The sequence below is a fragment of the Motacilla alba genome, chromosome 5, assembly GCF_015832195.1.
Source record: "Motacilla alba alba isolate MOTALB_02 chromosome 5, Motacilla_alba_V1.0_pri, whole genome shotgun sequence".
In the NCBI taxonomy this organism is placed as follows: Eukaryota; Metazoa; Chordata; class Aves; order Passeriformes; family Motacillidae; genus Motacilla; species Motacilla alba.
In genome coordinates this window covers 60,429,275-60,454,657 of record NC_052020.1, presented here as the reverse complement: position 1 = coordinate 60,454,657, position 25,383 = coordinate 60,429,275, and the positions used below count along the sequence as shown (strand labels likewise).

General features: G+C 41.1%; 1 protein-coding gene across 3 annotated transcripts in view; it reads right to left on the bottom strand.

Moving 5' to 3' along the window:
* Window positions 1–25,383, bottom strand: part of MAP4K5 (mitogen-activated protein kinase kinase kinase kinase 5) — a 64,504-nt gene that overhangs the window by 6,000 nt on the left and 33,121 nt on the right. For 2 of the 3 annotated variants that reach the window (XM_038138128.1, XM_038138127.1), the window contains 27 exons: window positions 24,669–24,759; window positions 23,418–23,482; window positions 22,457–22,512; window positions 21,908–21,955; window positions 21,777–21,819; window positions 20,505–20,577; window positions 18,349–18,480; window positions 16,938–17,000; window positions 16,365–16,446; window positions 15,675–15,791; window positions 15,448–15,526; window positions 14,743–14,801; window positions 14,275–14,336; window positions 11,798–11,842; window positions 10,869–10,911; window positions 10,109–10,319; window positions 9,509–9,606; window positions 9,356–9,397; window positions 8,590–8,674; window positions 8,388–8,467; window positions 7,096–7,156; window positions 6,189–6,191; window positions 5,984–6,098; window positions 5,793–5,851; window positions 4,013–4,116; window positions 2,018–2,195; window positions 377–445 (listed from right to left, as the gene is read on the bottom strand). In XM_038138128.1, the coding sequence (XP_037994056.1) occupies window positions 377–445; window positions 2,018–2,195; window positions 4,013–4,116; window positions 5,793–5,851; window positions 5,984–6,098; window positions 6,189–6,191; window positions 7,096–7,156; window positions 8,388–8,467; window positions 8,590–8,674; window positions 9,356–9,397; window positions 9,509–9,606; window positions 10,109–10,319; window positions 10,869–10,911; window positions 11,798–11,842; window positions 14,275–14,336; window positions 14,743–14,801; window positions 15,448–15,526; window positions 15,675–15,791; window positions 16,365–16,446; window positions 16,938–17,000; window positions 18,349–18,480; window positions 20,505–20,577; window positions 21,777–21,819; window positions 21,908–21,955; window positions 22,457–22,512; window positions 23,418–23,482; window positions 24,669–24,759 (2,163 nt within the window). The remainder of the gene's footprint in view (window positions 1–376; window positions 446–2,017; window positions 2,196–4,012; window positions 4,117–5,792; window positions 5,852–5,983; window positions 6,099–6,188; window positions 6,192–7,095; window positions 7,157–8,387; window positions 8,468–8,589; window positions 8,675–9,355; window positions 9,398–9,508; window positions 9,607–10,108; window positions 10,320–10,868; window positions 10,912–11,797; window positions 11,843–14,274; window positions 14,337–14,742; window positions 14,802–15,447; window positions 15,527–15,674; window positions 15,792–16,364; window positions 16,447–16,937; window positions 17,001–18,348; window positions 18,481–20,504; window positions 20,578–21,776; window positions 21,820–21,907; window positions 21,956–22,456; window positions 22,513–23,417; window positions 23,483–24,668; window positions 24,760–25,383) is intronic. The other variant, XM_038138129.1, reaches the window with a different exon arrangement.

Sequence of the window (25,383 nt, the reverse complement as noted above, 5' to 3'; positions counted from 1 at the left end):
GAAGGATTTAGGTTTAAAATACAAATTCAATCTTTCAGGCACAAAGAAATACCCAAATTTAACATCTACAGCATTTGCTAAAATGAACCCAAGAGCATTTTTCTCTCAAAACAAATACGGGAAAATTTGTACCCCTGGGGGTGGTTTTACACTGACAGAGTGATGCACAAATGAAGAGGGAAAGTGGAATTACAAAAGCCAGAATGAAATCCCACTTATCCAATCGATCATTTTGGAAATATTACAACACAAATTAATAATGTAGGCAGGAAGAAAAAAAAATCAAGCTTGTGGTGACGTTCAAATCAACAACTGTGACAACCCGAGTTGTGCACGAGGTGTGGTGAGTTATCCAAGAGAATTTTGTGTTACTCACTGTCCAGGCAGACCAGGACAGTGTCTCTCTCCAGCTGTGTCACATGAATGGCATCCAGCTGCTGATTGCCTGGGGGAAAAAACAGATTATTTTATATTTCATATTTCATATTTATTTTATATTTTATATTTATATATTATATTTCATATTTTATATTTTATATTTTATATTTATCACATCAAGAGACTCTGCTCCACCCCCAAGCTCTTTTCACTCTGCTCTTCTCAGTCTGATTTTTTTTTTTTTTTGGTTACTCTGATTTTTAAAGGTTGGAAGATCCCAGAATGTTCTGGGAGAAGCATGAACCTCCCTGTTCAAAGCAGGTATTTCATAGGAGAACACAACTTTTACTTGAAAAACACATTTTATGCTATGGTTCAGCACGGCTTCCTCCATGGAGAGGCACCACAATAAACAAAAGGATTTTTAATTCCTGAAAACCCACTGTTTTCCCATAAATCCACATCTGGAAAGATTTTTGTGATGATAACAAACTAGTTTAAGAGATTTTTTTCTCTTGTTTTTACTAATGAAGTTGTTCCTACAGCTGCTAAAAAGCAATATTTAAAGATAAAAACGTACATCCAAAAAAGGCAAAGGAGAAAAGCAGCTGCAAAATATCAACCAGGTCTTAAAAATAACCCCAATCTTTGCTTTTTAAGAGCCAGCTGAAGATAACAACCCTCCCCAAGGGCTGGAGGATGGACAAGAATCCAGTTCTGGGAGTTGTTATGCAGGAAAGGAGGGCAAAGAGCAGGATCCCAGGAAAGAGCATGGAACCACAAAGGAGAACCCGACCAGCAGGGTCTGACTGATGTTTAAGGGATTTAGAAAATAAAAGTTTTTTTGTAAAGACAGTTTGTACTGATGTGGGGCAGGTCAGCACAGCAGAGAATCAGGGAATCACAGAATAGCTGGGACTGGAAACTACCTTAAATCCCACCCAATGCCACCCCTGCCATGGCAGGGACACCTCCCACTGTCCCAGGGTGTCCCAGTGTCCAGCCTGGCCTTGGGCACTGCCAGGGATCCAGGGGCAGCCCCAGCTGCTCTGGCAATTCCAGCCCAGCCAGGAATTCCCAATTCCCCATCTCCCACCCATCCCTGCCCTCTGGCACTGGGGGCCATTCCCTGGCTCCTGTCCCCAGTCCCTCTCTGTAACCACATTTCTCACACAATATTTCTGCGTTTCACACTCTCTGAACCTCAGAGAAAGGAAAAACAATTCTTTTATCATTTGCTGTGCCCGTGTTTGTGCAAAAACAGACTGCAATGTGGAGACTGTTTACCCAGAGTGATGGTGTTTGGTTTCCTTGGCCTGTCAGGGCCAGCTGTGTGTGTGTGTGTCAGGACTGTCAGGTGACAGTGACAAAATTCTGTGCAGTAGAGTCATAGCAAATTCAGTTTAAATGCAATGTAATACAGTGCAGTATAATATAGAATAATGTAGTATAATAAAGTAATTAATTAGCCTTCTGATATCACTGGAGTCCTCATCATTTCTCCCTGCCACGGGAGTCCCTCTCCACGTGGGATCAGCCCCCGGCAGAGGAGCAGCCGATCCCAAGGCTTCCCCAGCACTCCGAGGAAGGAATTCCAGCGTCCCCAGCAGCAAAGCGGCTGCAGAGGGAGCAGCCTCACCTGCCCCGATCTCGGTGAACCAGGAGGAGGCCGAGTTGAGGTTGATTGTCTCGAAGTGCACCACCTGGCCGGGCTCGGAGCCCCTGGAGATGGCCACGCACACCATGGGGTACTCCTGCTCCGGGATCACCAGCATCTCAAACACGTGCAGCGGGCTGGGCAGCGGGAAGTCAAAGTGCTGCCAAAACAAGAACCAGCGCTGAGACTGCGTCTGCTTCAAACGACTGCAGCGCCATGCACACAGTGGAACAGACACACTATGGTCATATCAATATTAACATTAACACACACAATAGTAATAGTAATATTAATATTAACATTAACACACACTATTAATATAAATATACACACTATATTTATATTTATATTAATATACACACGATATATTTATATTTATATCAATATACACACTATATTTATATTAATATTAATATACACACACTATATTAATATTAATATTCACACACTATACTTATATTAACATTAATATACACACTATATTAATACTAATATACACACTATATTGATATTGATATTAACACTCACACTATATTTACATTAATAAAATATTATTAATATTATATCACTATATTAATATTGATACATTATTTATATTTCTATTATTAATTATATTTCTATTTCTATATATTTCTATTATTATATAATATATATCTAATATATATTATATTAGACATATATATATTAGATATATATAATATATATATTATATTAGATATATCTATTATATTAGATATATATCTAATATAGATATATCTAATATATATTTCTATTATTAATTATATTTCGATTATTAATTATATTTCTATTAATAAAATACACAATAAATCTATTTAATAAAAGTGATCTAATATATTAATTGTATACTATATATAATACTTATATGTATTTATAGAGATAATATATAATATATAATATAGAAAATGTATTTATTTATAAATAAATTTATTTATATTTAATGAAATATATGAACTATATTATTAGTATCATTATATTTATAGTAACTATATTTATATTACTAAAACACATAATAAATCTATTTAATAAAATATATGAAATAAAATTTTTATATATTATATATATTAGATACATGATATATATTATATATAAAGTATAAAATGAATAAAATAGAATGAATGGATTAAATATATTTTACTAAATATATTTAGATATAATTTTTATATATTATATTTTATTTCAGGTATATTATATCTATGTATTATTATATTCTATATTAATTATTATATAATATATTAATAAATTATTATAGAAATATATTTCTATATAAATATATTTACAATATAGTAATCATTATATATTATTATATTAGTATATTAATAATGTACTAAAGAGATAATATATTATATTATAATATATCTCTAGTATAATATATTATATATATTATTATATATTATATAGTGTTAATACATATGAAATATATATGTATTGAGTATTATATATTATATTATATATTTATTTATAAATACAGTTATTTGTATTTAACAAAATATGTAAATAGAAAAATATTTATATTATGTAAATATCATATTGAAATTATAGAATTAAATATACAGGGTATATTTATAAATATTTATATTTATAAATATTATATTACCACATTCTTGTGTATTGTCTGTTACTGTATTATTGTGTATGACTGTCTATTTATGAATTGTATGGTTCTGCTCTGTACAGAGAGTACAAATACCCAGAATTTTCACTCCTTTGGAGCTGGGCAGAGGCGGATCGTGGTGCATTATTGCCAGCGCTGGGCTTGATCCAGCACTGAAATAACTTTTCTATTGCTTAAATCACTTCAGTCACAAGTTTTTCTGAGTCCAAATGTGTCCAGGCAGATTTTCGAGTGCTCACAACCCACAGATGGCACCAGACTGGAGAGCACTTTCCAGCCCACACTCGGCAGAGGTGATTTCAACAAGGGCAGAATCCCTGAGCTGCACGGCAGGAAAGGCTCACCTTTATCAACATGAATTTCTGCATTGGCTCATACCACTGGAGCAGAACAATTCCAGACTGCAGTGCCCCACACAGGTACTTGTGGCCTGTGTAGGGATTTCGTACTACACAAAAGAAATAAAACAGAAAAAGATTAAATAATAATAAATAAATTAAAATAAATAAATAAAATAAATAAATAAAATAAATAAATAATTAATAAATAAAACAGTCACTTTAAACCCTGCAAGATCAATTCATGCTTGATTAAAAAAAATCCCAAAAAACCAACCCTACAGCTATCTTTATAAATGAGATAAGAAACAGCATTATAAAATCATATCATGGCAGGATTGGGCTTGGAAGGGACCTTAAAGCCCATAGGGATTTCGTACTACACAAAAGAAATAAAACAGAAAACAGTCATTTTAAACCCTGCAAGATCAATTCATACTTCATTAAAAAAAAATCCCAAAAAAACAACCTTACAGCTATCTTTATAAATGAGATAAGAAACAGCATTATAAAATCCTATCGTGGCAGGACTGGGCTTGGAAGGGACCTTAAAGCCCATCTTGCTCCAGCAGTTTCCCACTTGTTGCCTTCTGGCTTCCCATTCCCACATCCCCAGTGATGAACACTGTGCCACACTGCAGATAAACTCAATTACAGCTTCAATTAATTAAATAAAAACCCCCTCAATTACAGCTTCAATTAACAACCAGCTGCACTCCTGGAGTCCCAGTTCAGAGGCTGAGAGGGCAGAAAAGCTGCAGTGCCCCTCCCTGGGGCTGTGGGTCAGGCTGGGATTGGGATAAATTCCCAGGCAGGGAAGGTGGGAAACTCCTGGGGGGCTCTGACAGCTCATGAAACACGAGAGCCAGGGTTTGGGGGTGGTTTCTTTAAGCTCAGCTGGACACAGGAGCAGCCTGATTTCAGGAATTATTTGTAAATGTGGCTGTTGTGGGCAATTCAGATGAGCTGAACAGGATCTCCAAGCTTGCAGCTTTATACTGATACCTATATTTATAATATTTATATTGATATCTATATAATATTCCTATTTATATATTTATTGTATAATATACATGATATACTTTATATTTACAATATTTGTATTTATATTCTAGGGGTGCAAAAGTACAATCTGCAGATGTGGCACTTGGGGACGTGGGTTAGTGCTGGGCTGGGGGAATGGATGGATGATCTCAGAGGGCTTTTCCAGCCTTGGTAATTTAATTCCAGGATTCTGATTTCACACAGCACCAGGGAAAGGAAAGGACAAATCCACAACTTCCCAAGCTTTAAGTGTTTCTGTGCCCTTCAAACTGCACTTATGGCTCTGCCCTCCCCAGGCTGCCTGAATTTTAATTCACACTGATCCTTTCCTGGTGGAAAATATTGAACTTTTCCTCACTAAGGGGTGGACCCGGGTCACACCTTGAGCTGAGGTGACAAAGCAGAAATGCTGTTTGGGGCGTGCCAGGGATCTGGGAAGGATTTAACCCCAATATCCCATCTCTCCCTGCCCCGTGGCAGTGGGAAGCCATTCACTCCCCATTGGGCTGGCACTCCATCCCTTGTCAAGTTTCTCTCCATCTTTCCTGTAGCTCCTTCAGGCACTGAAATGCCCCTATTAGGTAATTCTGGAACATCTCCAGGCTGAACCACCCCAATTCCCTCAGCCCTTCCTCTGAACAAAGAACTCTGAAGTTTGTGAAAAAGAAATGAGTTTCATTCATGCCACGTCCAGGGACAAAGGGCAGGGGGACAAATGGCAAAGCTGGATTTGTCTGCTCACCTATACAGCATTTGTGGCATCCTTTTGTGTCAGGGATCTTGGTTGTTAAGGCAAATTTCCTGGAATAATAATCACCAAAAAATGCATCAATAACAGATGTTGGGGCCTCTCACACCCCAGCTCAACAGCACCAACACAACTGATGGCTATTTTAACTTATTAATAATTGTCTGTAAGTGAAAGGTTTGTACCTTGGTAATATTTTGTCAGGAAATCTGTGGGTTTGAATATGAGCAGCTAATCCTGTTTTTTTGGCTTGTTCAAACAAAGCTATTAAATTATGGGAGTAGAGCTGGAATGTTTTCCCTGCAAGAGAGAAAAGCACAGGTGACATCTCAGCCACTCCTCCAGCACAGAACTGCAATGTTCAGGAAAATGCAAGTATGGAGAAATTACCTTCTGCAAACAGGTGTCAGGGAGGTCACGTCCAGATAGGAAGAAAACCAAACCAAGATAAAAATAATAATGAATACAGAGAAGATCAGAGCTTATTTATTTACAGTTAGTTTTATGCAAACATTTTTTTAAGGCTGTAATTACAAAGCAACAATAAATTATAACAATTAAATAATATATAGTGTATAGTATATAACAGTATATAGTATATAATGATATAGTAAATAAAGAATATAGTTATATTAAGAATTATATTTTAAAATATTTAAGATATTTTCTTGTCCAAGACAAGTGTTATATAAATCCTGCATGTTTAAAGGCACATTCCCACCATCAGCCTCCACAGCCCAGTGCCTCATTCCTATCTGGAATGTTCTATTCCAGGACAATTGACTGCCCAGGAAGCAGGAAAACTGCTGGATCAGCAGTACCTGAAAGCCACCTCCTTCTCCTTCAAAGGGACACGGGTTTTGTTTTAGGACCACAGAATCCCAGAGTGGTTTGGGTTGGAAGGGAACTCAAATCCCACCCAGTGCCACCCCTGCCGTGGCAGGGACACCTCCCACTGTCCCAGGCTGCTCCAAGCCCTGTCCAGCCTGGCCTTGGGCACTGCCAGGGATCCAGGGGCAGCCACAGCTGCTCTGGCAATCCCAGCCCAGCCAGGAATTCCCAGTTCCCAATCTCCCATCCATCCCTGCCCTCTGGCACTGGGAGCCATTCCCTGGCTCCTGTCCCTCCAGGCCTTGTCCCCAGTCCCTCTGCAGCTCTCCTGGAGCCCCTTCAGGCCCTGCCAGGGGCTCTGAGCTCTGCCTGGAGCCTTCTCCTCTCCAGAGTGACCCCATTCAATCATGATTTAAATGTTCCTGTTTATTTATAGCTGTAAAATTTCCCCTATATTGACACTCACCTGACAGGGACATCAAGGTGTTGTTGATAACGTACAGCCAGGTGCACTTTCGAGGGAATAACTGGGAAAAAAAGAAAATAATTCCATTAATAGAAACCTACAGGAATTTTTAGCTGGATTTTCTCTGTCTGTTCCACCTCCACCACCATTCCTGCAGGGATCCACACTGGAGAAAATCCCATCTTGCTGTTTATTCCCTGTTTTGGACTCTTACTTAGCCCTGCACAGACAGACCATGGAATATTGGAATAAGTGTCCAAGGCCAGGCTTGGAGCAGCCTGGGACAGTGGGAGGTGTCCCTGCCCATGGCAGGGGTGGCACTGGATGGGATTTAAGTCCCTTTCCATCCCAAACCATTCCATGATTCTAGAACACTTTGTCCCATGTGCCACTCCCCCGTGCAAATAGGTGTAGGAGAAAGTGTGGAAAGATCCAACTGGTGGGACACAAACCCTGAGTTTCTCCCAGCAATTTTCTGTTTAATAGAATAGTTTTGGGTTTATTCAGTGTTTCCACTGAAAAACTACAAATGGAATAAAAATGATCCTCCTGGAATTGGGAAATGTTAACCCTGGAAGCACTCTGGAAGATGCAGCCAGAATTAGAAGTTGGAGAAACACTTCAGAATGTGCATTTGGAGGGGAGAAATCAGCAAATGGATAGAAGGAAATGTGGGAACAAGTGGTGTGGCAGAAGCCTGTGGGGTTTCAGGTGGTCACACCTGACCTCTGCCAGCTGGGAATGCTCTCATGGAAAAGGAAACTTTGTTTGAAGTGCACTGGATGTTCTCCCTACCCACCACTGGCATAGCCAACCCTTCACTGGGACATAAACAAACACGTGGAAAAGCCCAGAGAAGACTGTCAGATGAAATAATTTAGGAAAACACACAAGGAAGGAGATTCCAAGAACATCCTGACTCTGAAACACCAGGTTTAAGGCCATGATTGCAGGAAATGGCTTTGGAAAGGGTTAGAAAGCCCAGGAAAAGCTTCTTGAATGAAATGATTGAGGGCTGTGCATCCAGGGAGCTGCAATGTGCCATCTAGTGGGGATGGAATGGAGGGAGAAGGGGCAGGGAATTGTTCTCCAAGAGATGGAAGATCTGACAAGCAGCAACTAAAACATACAGGGAGGTCAGGGAGCAAATAATTTTCAGGCTTTCATTTTTGGCTTTGATGGGAATCATTTAAGCCCCAGAGCCTGATATCCACCTTCTCCCTCCAGTGCCAAAGTTTATTCTCCATAATATCCCCAAATCTGCTGTGTGTGTTCAACCCTCCAGAACTCACCTGTTCCATGGTTGCTTCATGAAGTTCATTCAAATTCAGAGTGTAGATCCCTTCTTCTGTGCCAAAGATGATGTACTGATCTGAAAAACAATGGAAAGGGATTATTCCCTTCCCACTTTGGGAAGTTTCAAATGCAAACCTAAAACAACTTTACAAATTGTTTTCTTTCCCAAGCCCATCACCAAACCTGACATAACTTTACCTTTAGTATCTGGATGTATCCATGAAGTTGCGCAATTAATCTTCAAAGGACAACCATCAAAGACTTTGGAAAAACAGGCTCCCATCTGAAAGACACCAAAACTGAAACCTGAAACGAATTCAGAGTGTAAAGAGCTGATTTCCTGGCCACTCACACACAGCTGAACACACACACCGCATTTCACACCTTTTAATTTGAATCCATGGACATTCAAAAATGCAAAGAGGGCTCAAAATGCTATCAACAACTCCAGGTACCTACTGGGTAAGAACAATACACCCTGGAGGGATTTCAAATTCATGTGGATGTGGCACTTGGGGACATGGCTCAGAGGTGGCCTTGGCAGTACTGGGGGAATGGTTGGACTCAGTGATCTTAGAGAGCCTTTCCAATCGAAATTATTCTGTATTATCTGAATATTGACTATTATTTATTGAATATAAAAACGTAAGAATACTGAGTGCTTACAAAATGGCACATGAAGGGAGAACAGGCAAACCCTGCCATCACTACAACCTTTTCCCTTTTCTCTGCCTAAGCAGGGGCTGCCACTGGAGATCACAACTCGGGGAGCCAGGGAAACTTCCAACCCTTCACATCCAGACTGAACAGTGACAGGAAGGTTTTAAAAAAGGGAAACAAATATTACAGATTCAGCACTGGAAAAGGCTGTGAGATGCAAAAAAGCCCCTCAAGTGAGCTGGTGCCTTATTCCACACCAGAGACAGGAGGTTTCCATAACTCCCAGTGCACACGGATTTCTTACCAGCACCTTTGGAGTCGGAGGCAAACCATTGATTGCTGGTTTCTGTGGGAAGGAAGAAAGAAAGAAAAGAAAGATGGATCATAAAACCCCTCCTGTGAACTGATCAGCTCGAGGACATGACAGTGACAGCAGCCCCAGAGTCCCAACACCTACAGGGAAATCTCTCTTCTCCTTTTTCCGTGGCAGCTGAGGGATTTGTCCAGGTCCTTCTGCGTTCTCCTCGATGTGTTTCAGCATCCCATTCCCATTGCCTGAAAAGGAGCCCAGACAAGGTTTGCAGCTTATCTGACACAGTGAAATAGAAAATCTCTTCTCTCCTGTGCTGAGCTGGAGTGGGGGAGCGAGCTCTGACACTGCACAGCCACGTCTCAGGGAGCTGGACCCTTCCCAGCACTGAGCTGCACGCTGCCCGTTATCCGAACAGTCCCTGGGACAAATCCCACTGAGAATAAAGCTGTGGCAAGGTCCTGCCCACACACTCATTGTTTTTCTCCTGTGGCAAGGTCCTCCCCACACGTTCATTGTTTTTCTCCTGCTCCTGCAGGCCACACAGGGATGGGGCTGACTGGCTGAGTGTCCTCGTTTTGGGAAGAACATTCCCACCATGGCTCTAATAAGAACCACACATGGAAAGAGGAAAACTTCACCTCATGACCAGCTTGTTTTAAAATATTATCTACCGGGAACAGCTGGCTCTGGAAGCAATTCCTTTTCCAAGGTGCCAGGCAGCTTTGGGACAGGTGAGGCATTTACCCAGGTCGCTGTATCTGGCTGTGAGCAGTCCAGGGCTGCTGATGCTGCTGGTCATCCCCATGGGGCAGGAATCGGCCTGGGACCCACAAACCGGGATGCTCTGTCTCCTGTGGGCTGCTGGGGCTCTGCCCTGGGACTCTGGGAAGTGTTTTATTGTCTGGCATCTGTTGTCATCAGGGAGATTCTCCTCGGGGTAACTGTTCATCCTCGGCTGCAAGGAACCACAGAGGGGAAATGTGAGGAGCTGGGAATGGCACCTGGGAAGAACAAACCTCAGAGAAACTGAATTTCAGTCAGACTGCGGCTACGTAAAAATGTATCAGCCTTTGAAACGTGTGTGTGATTTTGGGCACTGCAATGAAGAAAGATAAAAAGCTCTCTGGTGAGCGGGGACAGGACCCAGGGAAGGGCTGGAGCTGTGCCAGGGCAGGTTTGGGTTGGAGCTCAGGGAAAGGTTCTTCCCCCAGAGGGTGCTGGCACTGCCCAGGCTCCCCAGGGAATGGGCACAGCCTGAGGCTGCCAGAGCTCCAGGAGCTGCCAGGGATGCCCAGGGTGGGATTGCTGGGGGTCTGGGCAGGGCCAGGAGCTGGATGATTCCTGTGGGTCCCTCCCAGCCCAGGAGATCTGTGGTTCCATGAAAATGAACCATCTGACAGCAGAATCATTTCAGAGCTTCCTCTCTGATGGAGTATCACAGGCAGAGTGCAGACCAAGAGGCCATCCCAGGCTGGCTGCATCCCTGCAATCCCACATTTCTCACCTTGGGAGGCAGAGGGGGTGGCCCAGCTCGCTTTAGTGTGGATCTGCAATGAGAACAGCAGCAGCTGGGTGAGTTAAAGCAAAGCCAGAACTCCCTGAGGACTGGAAATAAGATGAACCAAAACCACAGAAAAGGCAGAGCAGAGCTTTGCACACACAGGGTTAAACTAGAAACGCAAGAGCAGGGGACAAGCTCATTAATCTCGTTAGAAGTGTTGGTTTTTAATGAACTCCTGTTCTTTCATTAATACCAGTGTTACACAGCAACCTGTGGGGAAGGATATTTGAAGGCTGTAAATCAATTCAGGGACTGGATCTCAGGCTGGAGGGACTTTAGAGAAGGGCCTGGAGTGCCAGGACAAGGGGGAATGGTTTTAAGGTGGAAAAGGGTAGATTTAGATGAGATATTGGGAAGAAAATCTTCCCTGGGAGAGTGGGCAGGCCCTGACACAGGGTGCCCAGAGCAGCTGTGGCTGCCCCTGGATCCCTGGAAGTGTCCAAGGCCAGGTTGGACAGGGCTTGGAGCAGCCTGGGATGGTGGAAGATGTCCCCTACCCATGGCAGGGGGTGGAACAAGATGATTTTTAATGTCCCTTCCAACCAAATCATTCTGGGATTCCAGTTTGCAGCCTTGCTTTGGGATCAGACAAACTTTGGGACACCTGAGCTGTGCAGGATCATCCTGTCCCAGCCAGGCCTTGCTCATGATGGATTCATCACCATAAAATCTGCTTTGAGGTGTCAGGCACTTCCACAGGGACTAAGATAACTCAGGAAGGAGAGCAGGGGAGGAAGCAGAGCTTTGGGATTTCCCCTGAGGATCAGGGAAGGAGCCAAGAGAGCAGGCAGCCCTCACTGGCTGAGTGGCAAAGCCTCTGCAGCATTTTGAGGGAAGAGCAGAGCAAGTGCACAGGAAGGAGATCCACTCACTCTTCAACATCTTCACTCCCATCTCCAAATTTTGTGAGCAGTCCCCTAAGGCAGAATGTTTATAAAATTAAGAGCTCAGCTCTGAGGTCGACACGTGCAACTCAACCCATCCCTGATGTCACCGAGTTTCACAACAAGCATCTCCCAGCCCTTTCCAAAACAAATCATTTTCCCTGCACTAAGTTCCACTCTCTAAGGTCCCTTCCTTCTCCTTACCCCCGAAAAATCACTGGATTCTCTTCCACACCATCAGCTTTCACTTCCCTACCTGGCATTTCAAATATTGTTGAAATGTCTAACAACAGAACAACATAAAAAGGGAAAAAAGGAACAGAGGAAGTTACTGGGAGACAAACGGAGAAAAGCCTTTAAAGAGAAGTTTCCTTATTTATACATATACACAACAGACCCAGATTGGTTCCCACTGCAGTGAGAATTTTTGTTTCAAAGCTACTCCAGGGTCAACCAAAAAAAATGAAATTGTGACTAGAGGATCAAAGCAGCACTGAAAATATAACCTTGAAGAAAAAAGAAAAAAAAACCCCGATAAAATTTTGCAAAATGGCAATTTTCAAGCTGTGTCTTTAAAGGGCAATGACCAGGAAAACCCAGCCAAATTTGGATTAATGTGAAATATCCCTGCAAGTCACTTCTGAGGGAAAGCAGCAGACAGGCAGACAGTTGCCAACAGGAACTATTAAAAAATTTAAAGGAGAAAAAGTCTTTTTTTTTTTTTTTGAAAGGTTCTTGTTGCCCAGAGCAGCTGGGGCTGCCCCTGGATCCCTGGAAGTGCCCAAGGCCAGGCTGGACAGGGCTTGGAGCAGCCTGGGACAGTGGAAGGTGTCCCTGCCATGGCAGGGAGTGAAGTGGATGGGCTTTAAGGTCCCTTCCAACCCAAACCATTCTGGGATTCTATGAAAACTATCAATAAAAAAAAAAAACATCTCCATAATGCAGAACATTTTTACAAAAGCAATTTTAAAATGGAAGGAGCCAGTTCAATCACTTTCTGCTGCTCCCCTTTCCAGTCAAATCATTCCTCAGCCAAAGATATCCCTCACATCCACTCTGAAAAAAGCCAAAGGGCATGAAAAGCAAGGACCCCCCAGCACACATCCTCTCTGCACATCCCAGGGATTACTCACAACTGCTGGGACAGAGGAGTTATGCATTTCCTGTTTATCTTTCCAACTGGAAGTGGTTTCCAAGTGAGCAGCACGGATCCACCATCCAGGACTGCTGTCCCTGCCCTCCTTCCCAATAAATCTGTACCTATCTCTTGATTTACAGCCCTGGGAGTGTTTGCTGCAGCTACAGCACAGCCTGCTGCAGACAAAGCCACAGAACAGGATGAAATCCCTGAGTCCCTGTGCCAGGAGGAGCTTCCCTCCCTCCCTCCCTCCCTGCTCCTGGACCCCACAGATTCCAGCTGTCTGCAGAAAATCCAGCAAGGCTTCAATCCACAGCAGAAACAAACCCAGGGCCCAGGGAGGGGAGGGAAACAGGGCAGGGGAGAGCCAGAGCCCCCCAAAGTTCATTCCCAGAGCCCCCAAACTCCTGCTCCAACGAGACTGGGAGCAGGAAAACCAGGATGCTTAAAAAGGCTGAAATCCTGGCAATGTCCCCCAGCTTTCCAGGGGGCTGTAATGTCAGCTGACAGCTTATGCAAGACTTTTATCTGCAGCAAAAAGAGCCAGAGAAATTCACTGTCTGCTGCTGAGTTCCAAATAAAGATGGGAAACAGGCTCTTTGAGTTGAGCAATGGCTTGAGCCCAAATATCATCTCTGCCTACATGTGAACCTTCACACTCCTGACTGCAAATCCTTTCAAGGCAGAATCCACCTTTTAGCAGCAAAAGGAAGGTACACACCTAAAATATTAAGTCCTAACTTGGAGAGAGCTGTGCTCCTGTACTTCAGGCCTGCTTCATTCCAGGGAAACCAGCTACAAACACATATTTCCCTAAAACATTTCACCCCAAAACACTCCGTGGCTGGGTTACAAATTCCCCCAGAGCAGGAGGAGTGGTGCAGTGTTACTGAGCTTGGTAAAAGTCAACATTCAGAACTGGTTTCTCCTTCCTTTTCTCGAGTTCAGGCCTTGTCACAGGATGTCACAACCACAGCCACAGCTCAGAAGAGAAGTGTGAGGGCAGAGCAGGATCCTGAACGCAGCTCTGCTGCAGGAAATTCACTGTGGCTGTGTTATGTCACTCTCCTGGCCTTGCATTTACACTTCACTTCCCACCTACAAACTTCAAACAAGCTACTGGTGGTGGTTCAAAGAGATTAAAAGTCACTCTGCAAGAGAACTGGCCAAGCACCTGCAGAAGGAGGCTGCACACTGGGTAACATCTCCTTAATTTATCAATATTGAAGTGGATCAGGGCTTATGGTTTGATTTTTTAACATATCTCATTTTTCTTTCAGTTTCATAATAACTCACAGAAATAAAAGCTGGTTTTATCTGTACTTACTTGTTGCTTCCATCAACAAAAGGATTCCAATGTGAAGCAAAGTCACTGCCAGCTGCCACAACCTGAAGATGCAGAAATTGTCATTTTATTTCCCCCCGTCCAACTAAAGTATCTTAAATTACCTTATCCACCACACACAAAGTGGCCTGAGGCATTCCCCAGCCCTGCAGAACAATCCACAAGCAGTAAAATCAAATTCCAAAGAGAAATAACATCTCACAATCTATAAATTTATATATTCTTTTTCTTAGAGTTAAAAGCAGCACCAGGAAATGGTGTCATGTCCAGATCAAGCAGCAATAAGTAACAGGAAAACAAAAAGTGATGGTGAAAAATCCAATAAAGGTCATTTAGGGAACTTTAAAAACGTTTTTCCAGCAAGCTGCTAAGGGTTCAACCACAAAATATTGAAGATACTGTGATTTTAATAAATAAGACTTATTTTATTTATACCAAACTTGTCCTTACCATTTCATCCCGAGCTTCTGTTTCTTTCCGTAGAGGGGGCTCAAACTGCAGCTTATCAACTAGAAAATATTAGAATTTCATAATTAATACACACAGTCTTGCTCTGGGGTCCTTTCAGTGCTCACTACAGTGAAAAGCAGGCAGGAACAGATGTAAATCTTGTGTACACAACTCTGAATTTGCCTCTCACAGGAGCAGCACTTCACTATCAGCCTCATTGTCTGAGTGCTTGCATTTGCAAATATGAAACCCACAAGAAAGGCCAAAAGCAAATACCAAGTCACAGAAACGTAACTATTTAACCACTTGTCACTGTGAAATGCATGTGAAAGAGCAGAAAAAGGCTCTTCAAGGGCAAATTTCCCAAAGTGTGATGGAGCTGCCAGTATTGGTGCCATCAAAGGCTTTTGACCAAACCTGCAGGTAAAACCATTGCTAGCCTCAGCATTTCAGCTTAGATCCATCAGAGTAAATACACTAAATAGTAAAAGTAAATAAATAAACTAAGTGACTAAGTAATTAAGTAAATAAATAACTATCAGAGTAGTTTATTAATATTAATGTTAATTTTAGTTTTGAATAATTATTGTTGAAGATTGACATGCTGCTTCTCCAGGGTTTGCTTCCCAAATGGAAAGAGATTTTTGGGAAATGACCCCAGAGGCAAATCACCCCCCGAAGAGGGGAAAGCAGAGCAGAACTCACAGTTGATCTCTGATGCTGTCCTCTCTGCCCGGATGTTCCTGTTGGTGGAGCGGATGGTGTGGCGGATGACCGAGTGAGGCTGCAGGGAAGGCAGGGACAGGTGAGGGCAAAGCCAACAAGAACAGGAGCAGCTGCTGCTCGAGCTCCAGTTTTAGATTCCCAAAGCAAACCAGGCCATTTAAAGTGCCAGTTTGAATAAAGGCAGAGAATAAAAAAGATGTTCTCACCTCAAAATCGTCATCGTCGACTTCGCCGTAGTGGGTGTGGTTCTCGGGGTTGTTGACTTTGTCCAACAGCTCAACTGCTAAGGACCTGGAGAGACCAGGCTGCCCCACAAAGCTGTGCTGTAACCAAAGGGAAGAACACAAAAAAAGAAGTTTTAATATGCAATTAATAGATAACTTTCAGTAATAAGTGTTCAGTGGAGTTATGGGGGTTTTTTTGTGCTTTCGCTGTTATTTTGGTGACTCCTTAATGCTGGATTTTCTAAGAACATCAGTGTGGAAACACCACGCTCTGGGCCACTTGCAAACTCAACTTGAGTCAAACAAATAATTACACCTGAACTTCATTTTTTACATCAGTAGTTGAGAGTGTGGCAAAGCACAGATGCATCAAGAGCTGCTGGAATTTTTGGGAGTCACAAAGTCCAACTTGTGCACAGCTCCAAGGCTGAGGCCAAGGTTGAGAACATGAAGCCAATTTCTGTAATAGCCCAAAAATGGTATAAAAGTGTGTGAAAACACTGAACAAAACCCACTTGTTAACAGCTGATCAACATGTTTTTCCTTCAGATTTCACCACCTGAGTTATAAGATTAAAAAAGAATTGGTTTCCCTCGGTTTCCTACTGATCTGTTCCTCATTTTGAAGCAAAAGATTCCTGCCTGAGGTCACCAAAGGTCCCAAGTCACTTACAGAGAGAAGTCTGTCTGCTGTTGGTCTCTTCTTTGGATTTTTTGTAAGTGCTATTTTGACAAAATTATGGAATGTTGCTGACCTTAAAGAAAAGAGGGTTTATGTTGAATTTTTCAAGGTATTATTGATCTTAAGACAGTTGCTAAACAGATCACAAAAGGATGTGATAAACTAGATCGTTGTGCAGGTATCTCACCTCAGGGTTCAACACTTACATTTCCAAGTTAACAAAATAAGGAAAAAACCCATTTGATTCATGGAATTTGCATGGAAAACATTTTGGTACAGAAAACCAAGAATGGCCCCAGGAATTTCCCACAGGGTAAAGAAACCAGGAAAGGATTAAACCATTCCCTGTCCCAACGACAGGAGCAAGTGCCCCATTATAGGAATTAAGGGCAAAGAATAAAGATTTTTCTTCTAGAACAAACAAAGAGCACCAAAGAAGGGTCTCTTCTTCAATAATAACAAATATTTTCCCCTTTATCTATAAAATCTTAGAATGGTTTGGGTTGGTCTTAAGGATCATGTAATTCCAATAAAATATGGATCAAAGGAAGGAGCTCCACCTACCATTTTGCTTTTTCCTTTAGTTTTGGTGGTTGAAAATTACTTTTTGACATTAAAAACAGAGCCCTAAAGGGAAAGAAAGAATAAAGATAGAATGTGATAAAAAATAATTAATTTCATTCTAAAATCTAAATACTTTAAAACTTTATGGGGAGAATCATATTGGTGCAACTGAATTGGAGTTTGCACTGGGTTAAAGCAGAGATACAGGCAATCTGTTGATTTTATCTTTAAATAAAATATTTTTAGTGCCATAATCCTGTTAAATATTAGGGTATGGCTTCTCTAGTGGTTTCCTATCAGCAGTAAATCTGTCCCTGTTCTTCATCAGATTCTTGGTTCTGGAATCCCAGAATGGTTTGGGTTGGAAGGGACCTGAAACCCCATTTCATTCCAACACCCTGCCATGGGCAGGGACACCTTCCACCAGGCCAGGTGCCACCAAAAATGTAACAACTGCAAGATTTTGCTCATAATTTCCATTCTGTCTTAGGCTGGAAATGGAGTTGTGTATTCTATCACCATCTGCCAGAGCTGGGGCAGTTCTCCTCTGTCCATGGGCAGTTTTCTTTATCTCTGCCACAGCCAATCCTCCCTCCAGGAGATCTCTGCTGTCCATGGCCACTGAGTGTCCCTGCAGGGCTGATCCAATTCCATCAGCCCATGGGAGATGCTCTGCCCAGGGCAGGAGCCAAGCATTCCTACCTGGATCCAATCTGAGCCTGGAGCAGCACAGCAGCCTCTGCCCCCTGCATTCCCAGAGGAGCAGCTTTCTCCTGCCCTGCATTCCCAGAGGAGCAGCTTTCTCCTGCCCCCTGCATTCCCAGAGGAGCAGCTTTCTCCTGCCCTGCATTCCCAGAGGAATTTCAGGCCCATCTCCAGCAGCCCTGGAGCTGCAGAGGAAAACTCCAGCCTTGTGCAGGATCCCTGCTCCAGCAGAAGCACAGCTGGCCCTGCAGGAGGGCTGAGCCACCATGGAATGGCACTGTGCCACCACCCTGACACACAGGGGGCCAGGGCCTGCTCTGGCTCTGGCAGGGGTTTGTTTTTTTTTTGTACAATTGCATTTGTATTTTTAATTTTCTTAGTAAAGAACTGTTATTTTTATTCCCATATCTTTGCCTGAGAGCCCCTTAATTTCAAAATTATAATAATTTGGTGGGAGGGTTTGCATTTTCCATTTCAGGGGAGGCTCCTGCCCTCCTCAGCAGACACCTGGCTTTTCAAACCCAGACACATCAAAATGCAAGATTTCAGCAGACCGATGCCTTGAAACAGAGATGAAAACAGACACTGAGTGAAGGAATCTTGGTTTGAGTTTCTCCTGAGCTCCAGAGAAGCTTCAGCTGAACTCCCCCAGTTCCAGCTGGGGCTCAGGGAGGTGCTGGAGGCAGAGCAGCCCCGGGGCACAAACCTCATGGGGTGCAGGTCGAACATGGGGGGCTGCAGCTCTGCCAGCTCGATGGCAGTGATGCCCACGGCCCAGATGTCACACAGCTGGTTGTACCCCCCGTTCTTCTCCACCGCCGCCACCTCGGGGGCCATCCTGCAAAGAAACCAACACTCCTTCAGGGGTGCTCCCAGGGAGAAATACACAACCGGGCATGCACATGAAAAAAAATATCATTAAATATTAATAAAATAAGGTTAAATGAAATAAAATAAGTGTATTTAATTAAATTAAATCATTAAATTATTTTATTATTATTAAATTATTAAATATTATTGAATTTATTTAGTAAAATAAAAGAAAATATAAATTACATTAAATTAAATTCACAGAATTCACAGAATCACTGGGTTGGGAGAGACTTTCAAGTCCAACCCAGCCCCAGCAGCTCAGCTCAGCCCTGGCACCCAGTGCCACATCCAGGCTTTGTTAAACACACCCAGGGATGGTGACTGCACCACCTCCCCGGGCAGAACATTCCAGAACTTTATCAGCCTTCCTGTAAAGAACTTTTTCCTGATATCCGACCTGTATTTCCACATATATACATATAAATAAGAACTAAAATAAATAAAATATTACACATATTTTTATGTGTAATTACTGGATGTGTGTGACAGTGATTTATAATTTAAAGTATCTCATTTTCCCCCCAAGAAAGAAAGAAGGGAGGTGGGGAGGATGAACAGGAGAAATACAAATATTTTTATGTCTGATGGAGTAAGTTAAGGATTTGATGTTCAGATTGGGTTTTGATCATTACTGAAATACTTTTAAAAGTTTTTATTAATACTTTAATAAAAACTTAATTTATTTTAATAAAACCTAAATTAAAATTATTTTAAAGAATTAATTTATTAAAAAATTAAAACTTTATTAATACTTTTATTAATACTTTTAAAGTTTTTGTTAACATATATACATAAAATATTACCCACTAATTTAAGCTATACACTTGTACATTTTTATTCTAATGGAGAAAGTTCAGGATTTGGTGTTCACATTGCATTTTGATCACTACAGAAATACTTTTAAAGTTTTTATTAATACTTTAATAAAAACTTCATTTATTTTAATAAAACCTAAATTTAAAAACTTATTTTAAAGAATTAATTTATTTAAAAATCAAAACTTTATTAATACTTTCATTAATACTTTTAAAGTTTTTGTTAACATATATACATAAAATATTACCCACTAATTTAAGCTATACACTTGTACATTTTTATTCTAATGGAGAAAGTTCAGGATTTGGTGTTCACATTGCATTTTGATCACTACAGAAATAAAGTTTTTATTTATATTTATATTTAAAGTTTTTATTAATACATACATAAAACATTCCACACTAATTTAAGGTATACACTTATGATGATTCAATTTGTTCTAATATTATTCTACAAAGTATCTATTTCAGGGGTTTGGTTTTGGTTTTTTTTTTCCTCTAAAGCTCTGGAAATATCTTGGCTCTAAGGACAATTAATGGAGGTATAATATTTTGGGTATAATATTTTGAAATATCTGAACACAAACTAAGGGACACAAAATCAATGTGCTGAATACAACATCATAAAAACAAACACGAAATACAGCAAAAAATGTCACATTAAAGAGCAAGGCAGGGACACAAAGTGCTCAAAAGCTCCTTATGGATTTAAAGAAGCATCTTAGGAGGGGGATGCAATTGGATCACCTCTGGATGCAGAGGTGATTATTTGCATATGATTATTTGCATATTAAACAGTGCCTCGTGCAGACATTAATCAGCAGGGATGATCAAAAGACAGTCTGAAAATCTGGTTTCCTTTCTGCACAGCCATCAGTTTTCATCACTGTTTTAGTCACTAGAAATGAAAGGCTGAGAAACCAAATAACCCCAAAAAGGGAGAATAACCTGCAAAAATAAATGTGGGGGAAACAACAACCCTGCCTCAAACATCAAGCAGCTTTTGTTATAAAACACTGAACAAATCAGTGCTTCCCAGATTTTTACCCTTTGGGCATTTTACTGGGAAGAAAGGGAACTGATGCAATTTCTATAGACATATGTGTGTGCTTGAGGATTTTTGGCATAAATACAGGCTCAGCTTTGCAGCACAGCAACCAAAGTGGTTTCTTACCAGTAAGGGGTGCCAATGAAGGATTTCCTCTTTGCAATAGTGGCTGTTATTTTTGCTGCTACCCCAAAATCAGCTGGAAAATAAAATCAAACCATCAGAGCCTTAGAAATCACAGCTGAAGACCCCGATCTCACAGTGTTATGAAAGAACAATCACACGTCTCATGCAAATTAAAAATTCATTAGGGAAGCAGCTGAAGATTGATAATAGGATCATCAATGTCTTCCCTGACATGACTTCAAATCAAAGAGTTTTCTTTCTACACACAGTTCCTCTCTTAGATCATTTTTTCCACCTCACAATACATCAACCAGAATTTTTGGATATTCATTTTAAGAGGAAAAACAGCACCACGCCTTGGAAAAGGCACCTTTTGTGAGTTATTTCTGGAGGAACTGTGATGGGGCATCTGTTCTCTGCCCTGGACATTCTGTCTAGGGGCCAATCATCCCTTGCCCTCGGAGCTCTCAAACATCAGGTGGTCCTGCAGAGCCAAAAATCATTTAAATCCATTTTATTTTGATTGACTGGTGGCACGAAAGCTGGAGGATAACTTGGGAAAAGCAAGCAGGCAAAAGGCAGGTACCCCTGCACATGCCAAGTTTAAAGCAGGGGCAGCAATCTCCTCTCAGTTCGAGGTTTTAATTTTTTCAGGTTTTACTCCTATTTTTCCCTTCTTTAAAAAGCTCTCCTTTCCCAACACAGCATTCCTGCTGCCCCACAGGGGGCTGGAGGCTGAACTAAGGCACGGCTGCCCTGATTCCAGGGATGGTGACATCCCTGGGACGGTGACATCCCACTGCAGCTCCTCCCTGCACACCTGGGAGTTCTCCTCTCCTCCACCTTTGTGGAATTGCCCAACACCACACACAGAGCCAGGATCAGATCCCCCTTTTCCAGAGGCTGCCCCAAACAGGGGATCCTCAAAGGCTCTGAGGGACAAAAAGTGACATCCAGGTAACGCCAGCCTGGCAAATTCCAAGAAAATCTGGGAGGCTTAAAGGCTCAGTGGTTGAATAGTGAAATTATTGATAATTTCTTGATAGAATAAAAACTTCTCATCTCCTACACAGCCTAGCCATGGATCACACTCTGTCACCACCTTCTGTCACCATCTACTACCCCAAATAGTCATGGAATCATTTAGGTTGGAAAAAACCATTAAATTATGGAGTCCAGCCGTTGCCCAGCACTGCCCCATGTCCCCAAGTGCCACATCCACACGGCTCCAGAAATGAAATTAAATCCATATTGAGGAACTCAGCAACTCACCCAATTTAACATCTCCGTGGTCTGTCAGGAGAATGTTTGCACCCTGAAACGAAATGAAATCAAAATCTTTATCAGGAATATTTTTCCTGCACTTGGAACTGTAAGATAAACTTCTCAGGGTTCCAAGTTACCTTTATATCTCTGTGCATTTTGCCCTTCATGTGTAAATAAGCAAGGCCCTGGAAATAAAAGACACAATGAATTATTCTGCCATTTGTTACCATCCTACAAAGCCAATTCTGTTCAATAAATTTCATTTTCTCAACATATTTGATTTGGAAAGGGAGACATTTTGAGATTTGCAGATAAGGGAAGCTTCATTTTGTATTTCTTTGCTATCAGCAAAGAAAAAATGAGTCACAACATGAAAGAGAATTTTATTTTCAGTCACAAAATGAAAGAGAATTTTATTTATCTGGTTGCAGTATTTTACCCCCACACATCATTAAATTCACCACCACAGGGCAGACAGGCAGTTCAAAATTTAAGCAAATATTTGCACTATATCACACTAGAATTTCTTTTTTAATTTATTTACGGTATGGAAAATAACAGGTTACCCTGCTTAATTGGTTTCTGCTTGATTACCAGTGGGAATGCTGGAACTGAACTGATTATTCTGTATCTACTTTATTTCCACGGAATAAACCCTTTACTGTGCACCTGCAGAAGTACAGTACCTGGAGAGTTTCTCTGCACACATAAGCAATCTGCAACTCCGACAGAGGTCCTGTTACTGGAAATAAAGATTCAAAAATTAACTTTACACACGGAGCACATAAACAGCACTGTGAAGCAGCCAAAAAGTGGTTTGCCCAGCCAAAGTTAAAGCCTGGTTTTACATGATCTGTATTGTGCACTGAGCTGAAAAGAGGGGTTTGTTTGCTTGTTTTACAGAAAGGCTTTCTGTAAATAAAAAACCCAGCAGCAGCACAGAGGACAATACCCACAGTGAGAAGAAAACCTGTTTTCACAGCATCTCATTATTATTTTATGAGTGATTTTGTAATACTCTGTTATTGTCAGGAAACTAAAAGTGGCATCTGCTAATATTTTAATATTAGAAATGGGAATGTTTCATATCAGGGGCTGTCCAAGGGGCTTGGAATTGTTTTAAAGGATTTGTACCAAATAGTTGAAAAATAAAGGAGAAAGAGCTCAGGCATCCAAAACCTCAGTGCCATCATTTAAAGGCACAGCAAGTCCCCAACTGCTTTTCTAACAACTCCAGTGAATTATTCCACAGCATCAACAACTCCAGATGAAACTTCAGGAAGGAAAATAATACAGGAGTGAGATGGTATTTTACAGGGGCAGGAATAAGAGTCATCTTTCCCCTTTAAAAATCAAATTTTGAGATTTCCCAATAGAAACTCCTTCCCCACCCCATATCCAACTGTTCTGCCATAAAATGTCAAATATTATGTCAATATTAAAATGTCAATATTCTAAATATTAAAAATGCTGCTCACCATATCTGGAAAGTGCTCTCAGAATCTACTGACTGTATCTAAAAAACACTTTATGTCCCCCAAGAACCCCCACATGCAGTGCAAACTGTTCCCCATAGGTTTATTATTTATTTTTCTTTTTGCAGAAAGCTTCCTAAAGTAAAAAATGTGAAAATAATTGGCCAAGTACCGTGGTAGATGTCCTGGAGGGATCCCCCACCACAGTATTCCATGCATATCCACAGCTTCTCACGGCTACCAAAGCAAAATTAAAACACAGGCATCAGAAACGGATTGATCTGGATGCAGAACATCATAATTTAAATTATTTTCTGTTAGTCTCGAACACTCTCTGTTAAAAATACACATTCTGAAACTTGACCAGCAGTTACACTGTTATTAATCAAAATTCTGGTGCTATTAATATAAATTCTCATGTTATCAACATAAAAATATTGATATAAAATACAGAAATATAGTTTTCACCAATGAAAACAAAAGTTTTATGCCAAAGTCCCTGAGAAATATTTAAACATTATTAAACATAAAAGGTGGTGTTTTAAGTCTACAATAAAACACCTGAGGTTTATCTGCTATCAGCAAAACTACATTAAATATCACACTAAACTCAGTGTTTCCATCTTAAATTGAAATTACCTCATTATATCTAAAAAACTCTTCATGCCCTCCAAAATGCAGAATTAGAAATTCAGAATTAGAAATTAGAAGTTTAGTTCCAGTTGAGTCCTGGGCTGCAGGGATTATTTAAATGCAGCCCTCCAAGAAAAAGATGAAGTCTCATAGAAAACAGACCAAGCAGGCAAAGTGCAGATTTATATTCCCACAGAGCCAATTGACAAATGGCAGAGTTGCACAGAAATTGAGAATATCCCCTGATTTCCTGTATAATAGTCAATGTAGAATATTTATGACTTAATATTTCCCTGTATAATATTTAATGGAAGGTGCAGGGAGCTGACACCACCTTGGTTCTGCCTCTGTTACACCAGAACTGTGAGAAATGTTATCTCCAGCAGCTCAGATTTTTAACTCCCCAGCCATGCTTTCACAGCCCAGACAACTATAATTAAATAAAATATCCAAAGGCAATTCTGCTCTAGAGAAATAATGAGCTGCTTTTCTATTAGAACTGATAAATGTGTGAGCAGGACTGGAGATGTTGCAAGAGTCTCCAAGGGAAATGTTTCTTTCTGTTCCTAGTGATAAAAATATTCCAGCCTTTTGGCCAGCAGAGAAAACAAAATATTAGTCACTTTTATTTTTTAAAGCCAATTGGGTTGGCTTTAAATAAAAAACCAAAAAACCAAGGGCAATTCAACCTCTGGAGGAAGATTTAATGAGGATTTATTGAGGACTACACCAGAGTGGGATTGTTTTAGGAGAGAACCAGTGGAATATTGATATAAAAATGGGGATTTACCTGAGATAACTCCCAAAATAGGCGACTATGTTGCAATGTTTGCACTCTTTAACCATATATATCTCCTGCTGGATCAGCGAGAAGTCATCTCCTGAAAAACAGGAAGCAGCCAGGGTTACACGATGAACGTTCAGAGAGCTCTGGAGGGATGCACAGAATTTGGGAAAACATTCCAAGGCTCTGGATCCTGGGCAAACCCTCGAGCAGGCCAGCCCATCACCCCAGCTGGATTCCTCCTGATGGGCTTTGCTCAGGTGCTGGCTTTTGCATTCTTTTTTCTGCCTCTGTTGAGGTTGGGATTGGAGGCACTCCAATGATGGTTGAGGTTCAGGCTCAGATGTTTGTTAGTTCTTATCTCTGTCACAGTCTCACAAACCCTGAGTTCACCAGCACTTCACTCTCACAAACTAAAAATGGAGCTCCATCTCTCTCTACAAGGCCTTTTCAGGATAAAGTGTCCAATTAAGAAATGACACCTCAATTATTTTCACTTTTAATCCAATAACCAACCAGCCCTGCCTGCAATGGGGACTTTTTATCCAATTACACAAAACCACCCAAACCTGTGGAGGAGACGGTGAAGGAGAAAAAGGAGAAGAAGGAGAAGAAGGAGAAGGTGAAGAAGAAGAAGGTAAAGAAGAAGGTGAAGAAGAAGAAGAAGGAGAAGGTGAAGAAGAAGAAGGTAAAGAAGAAGGTGAAGAAGAAGAAGAAGAAG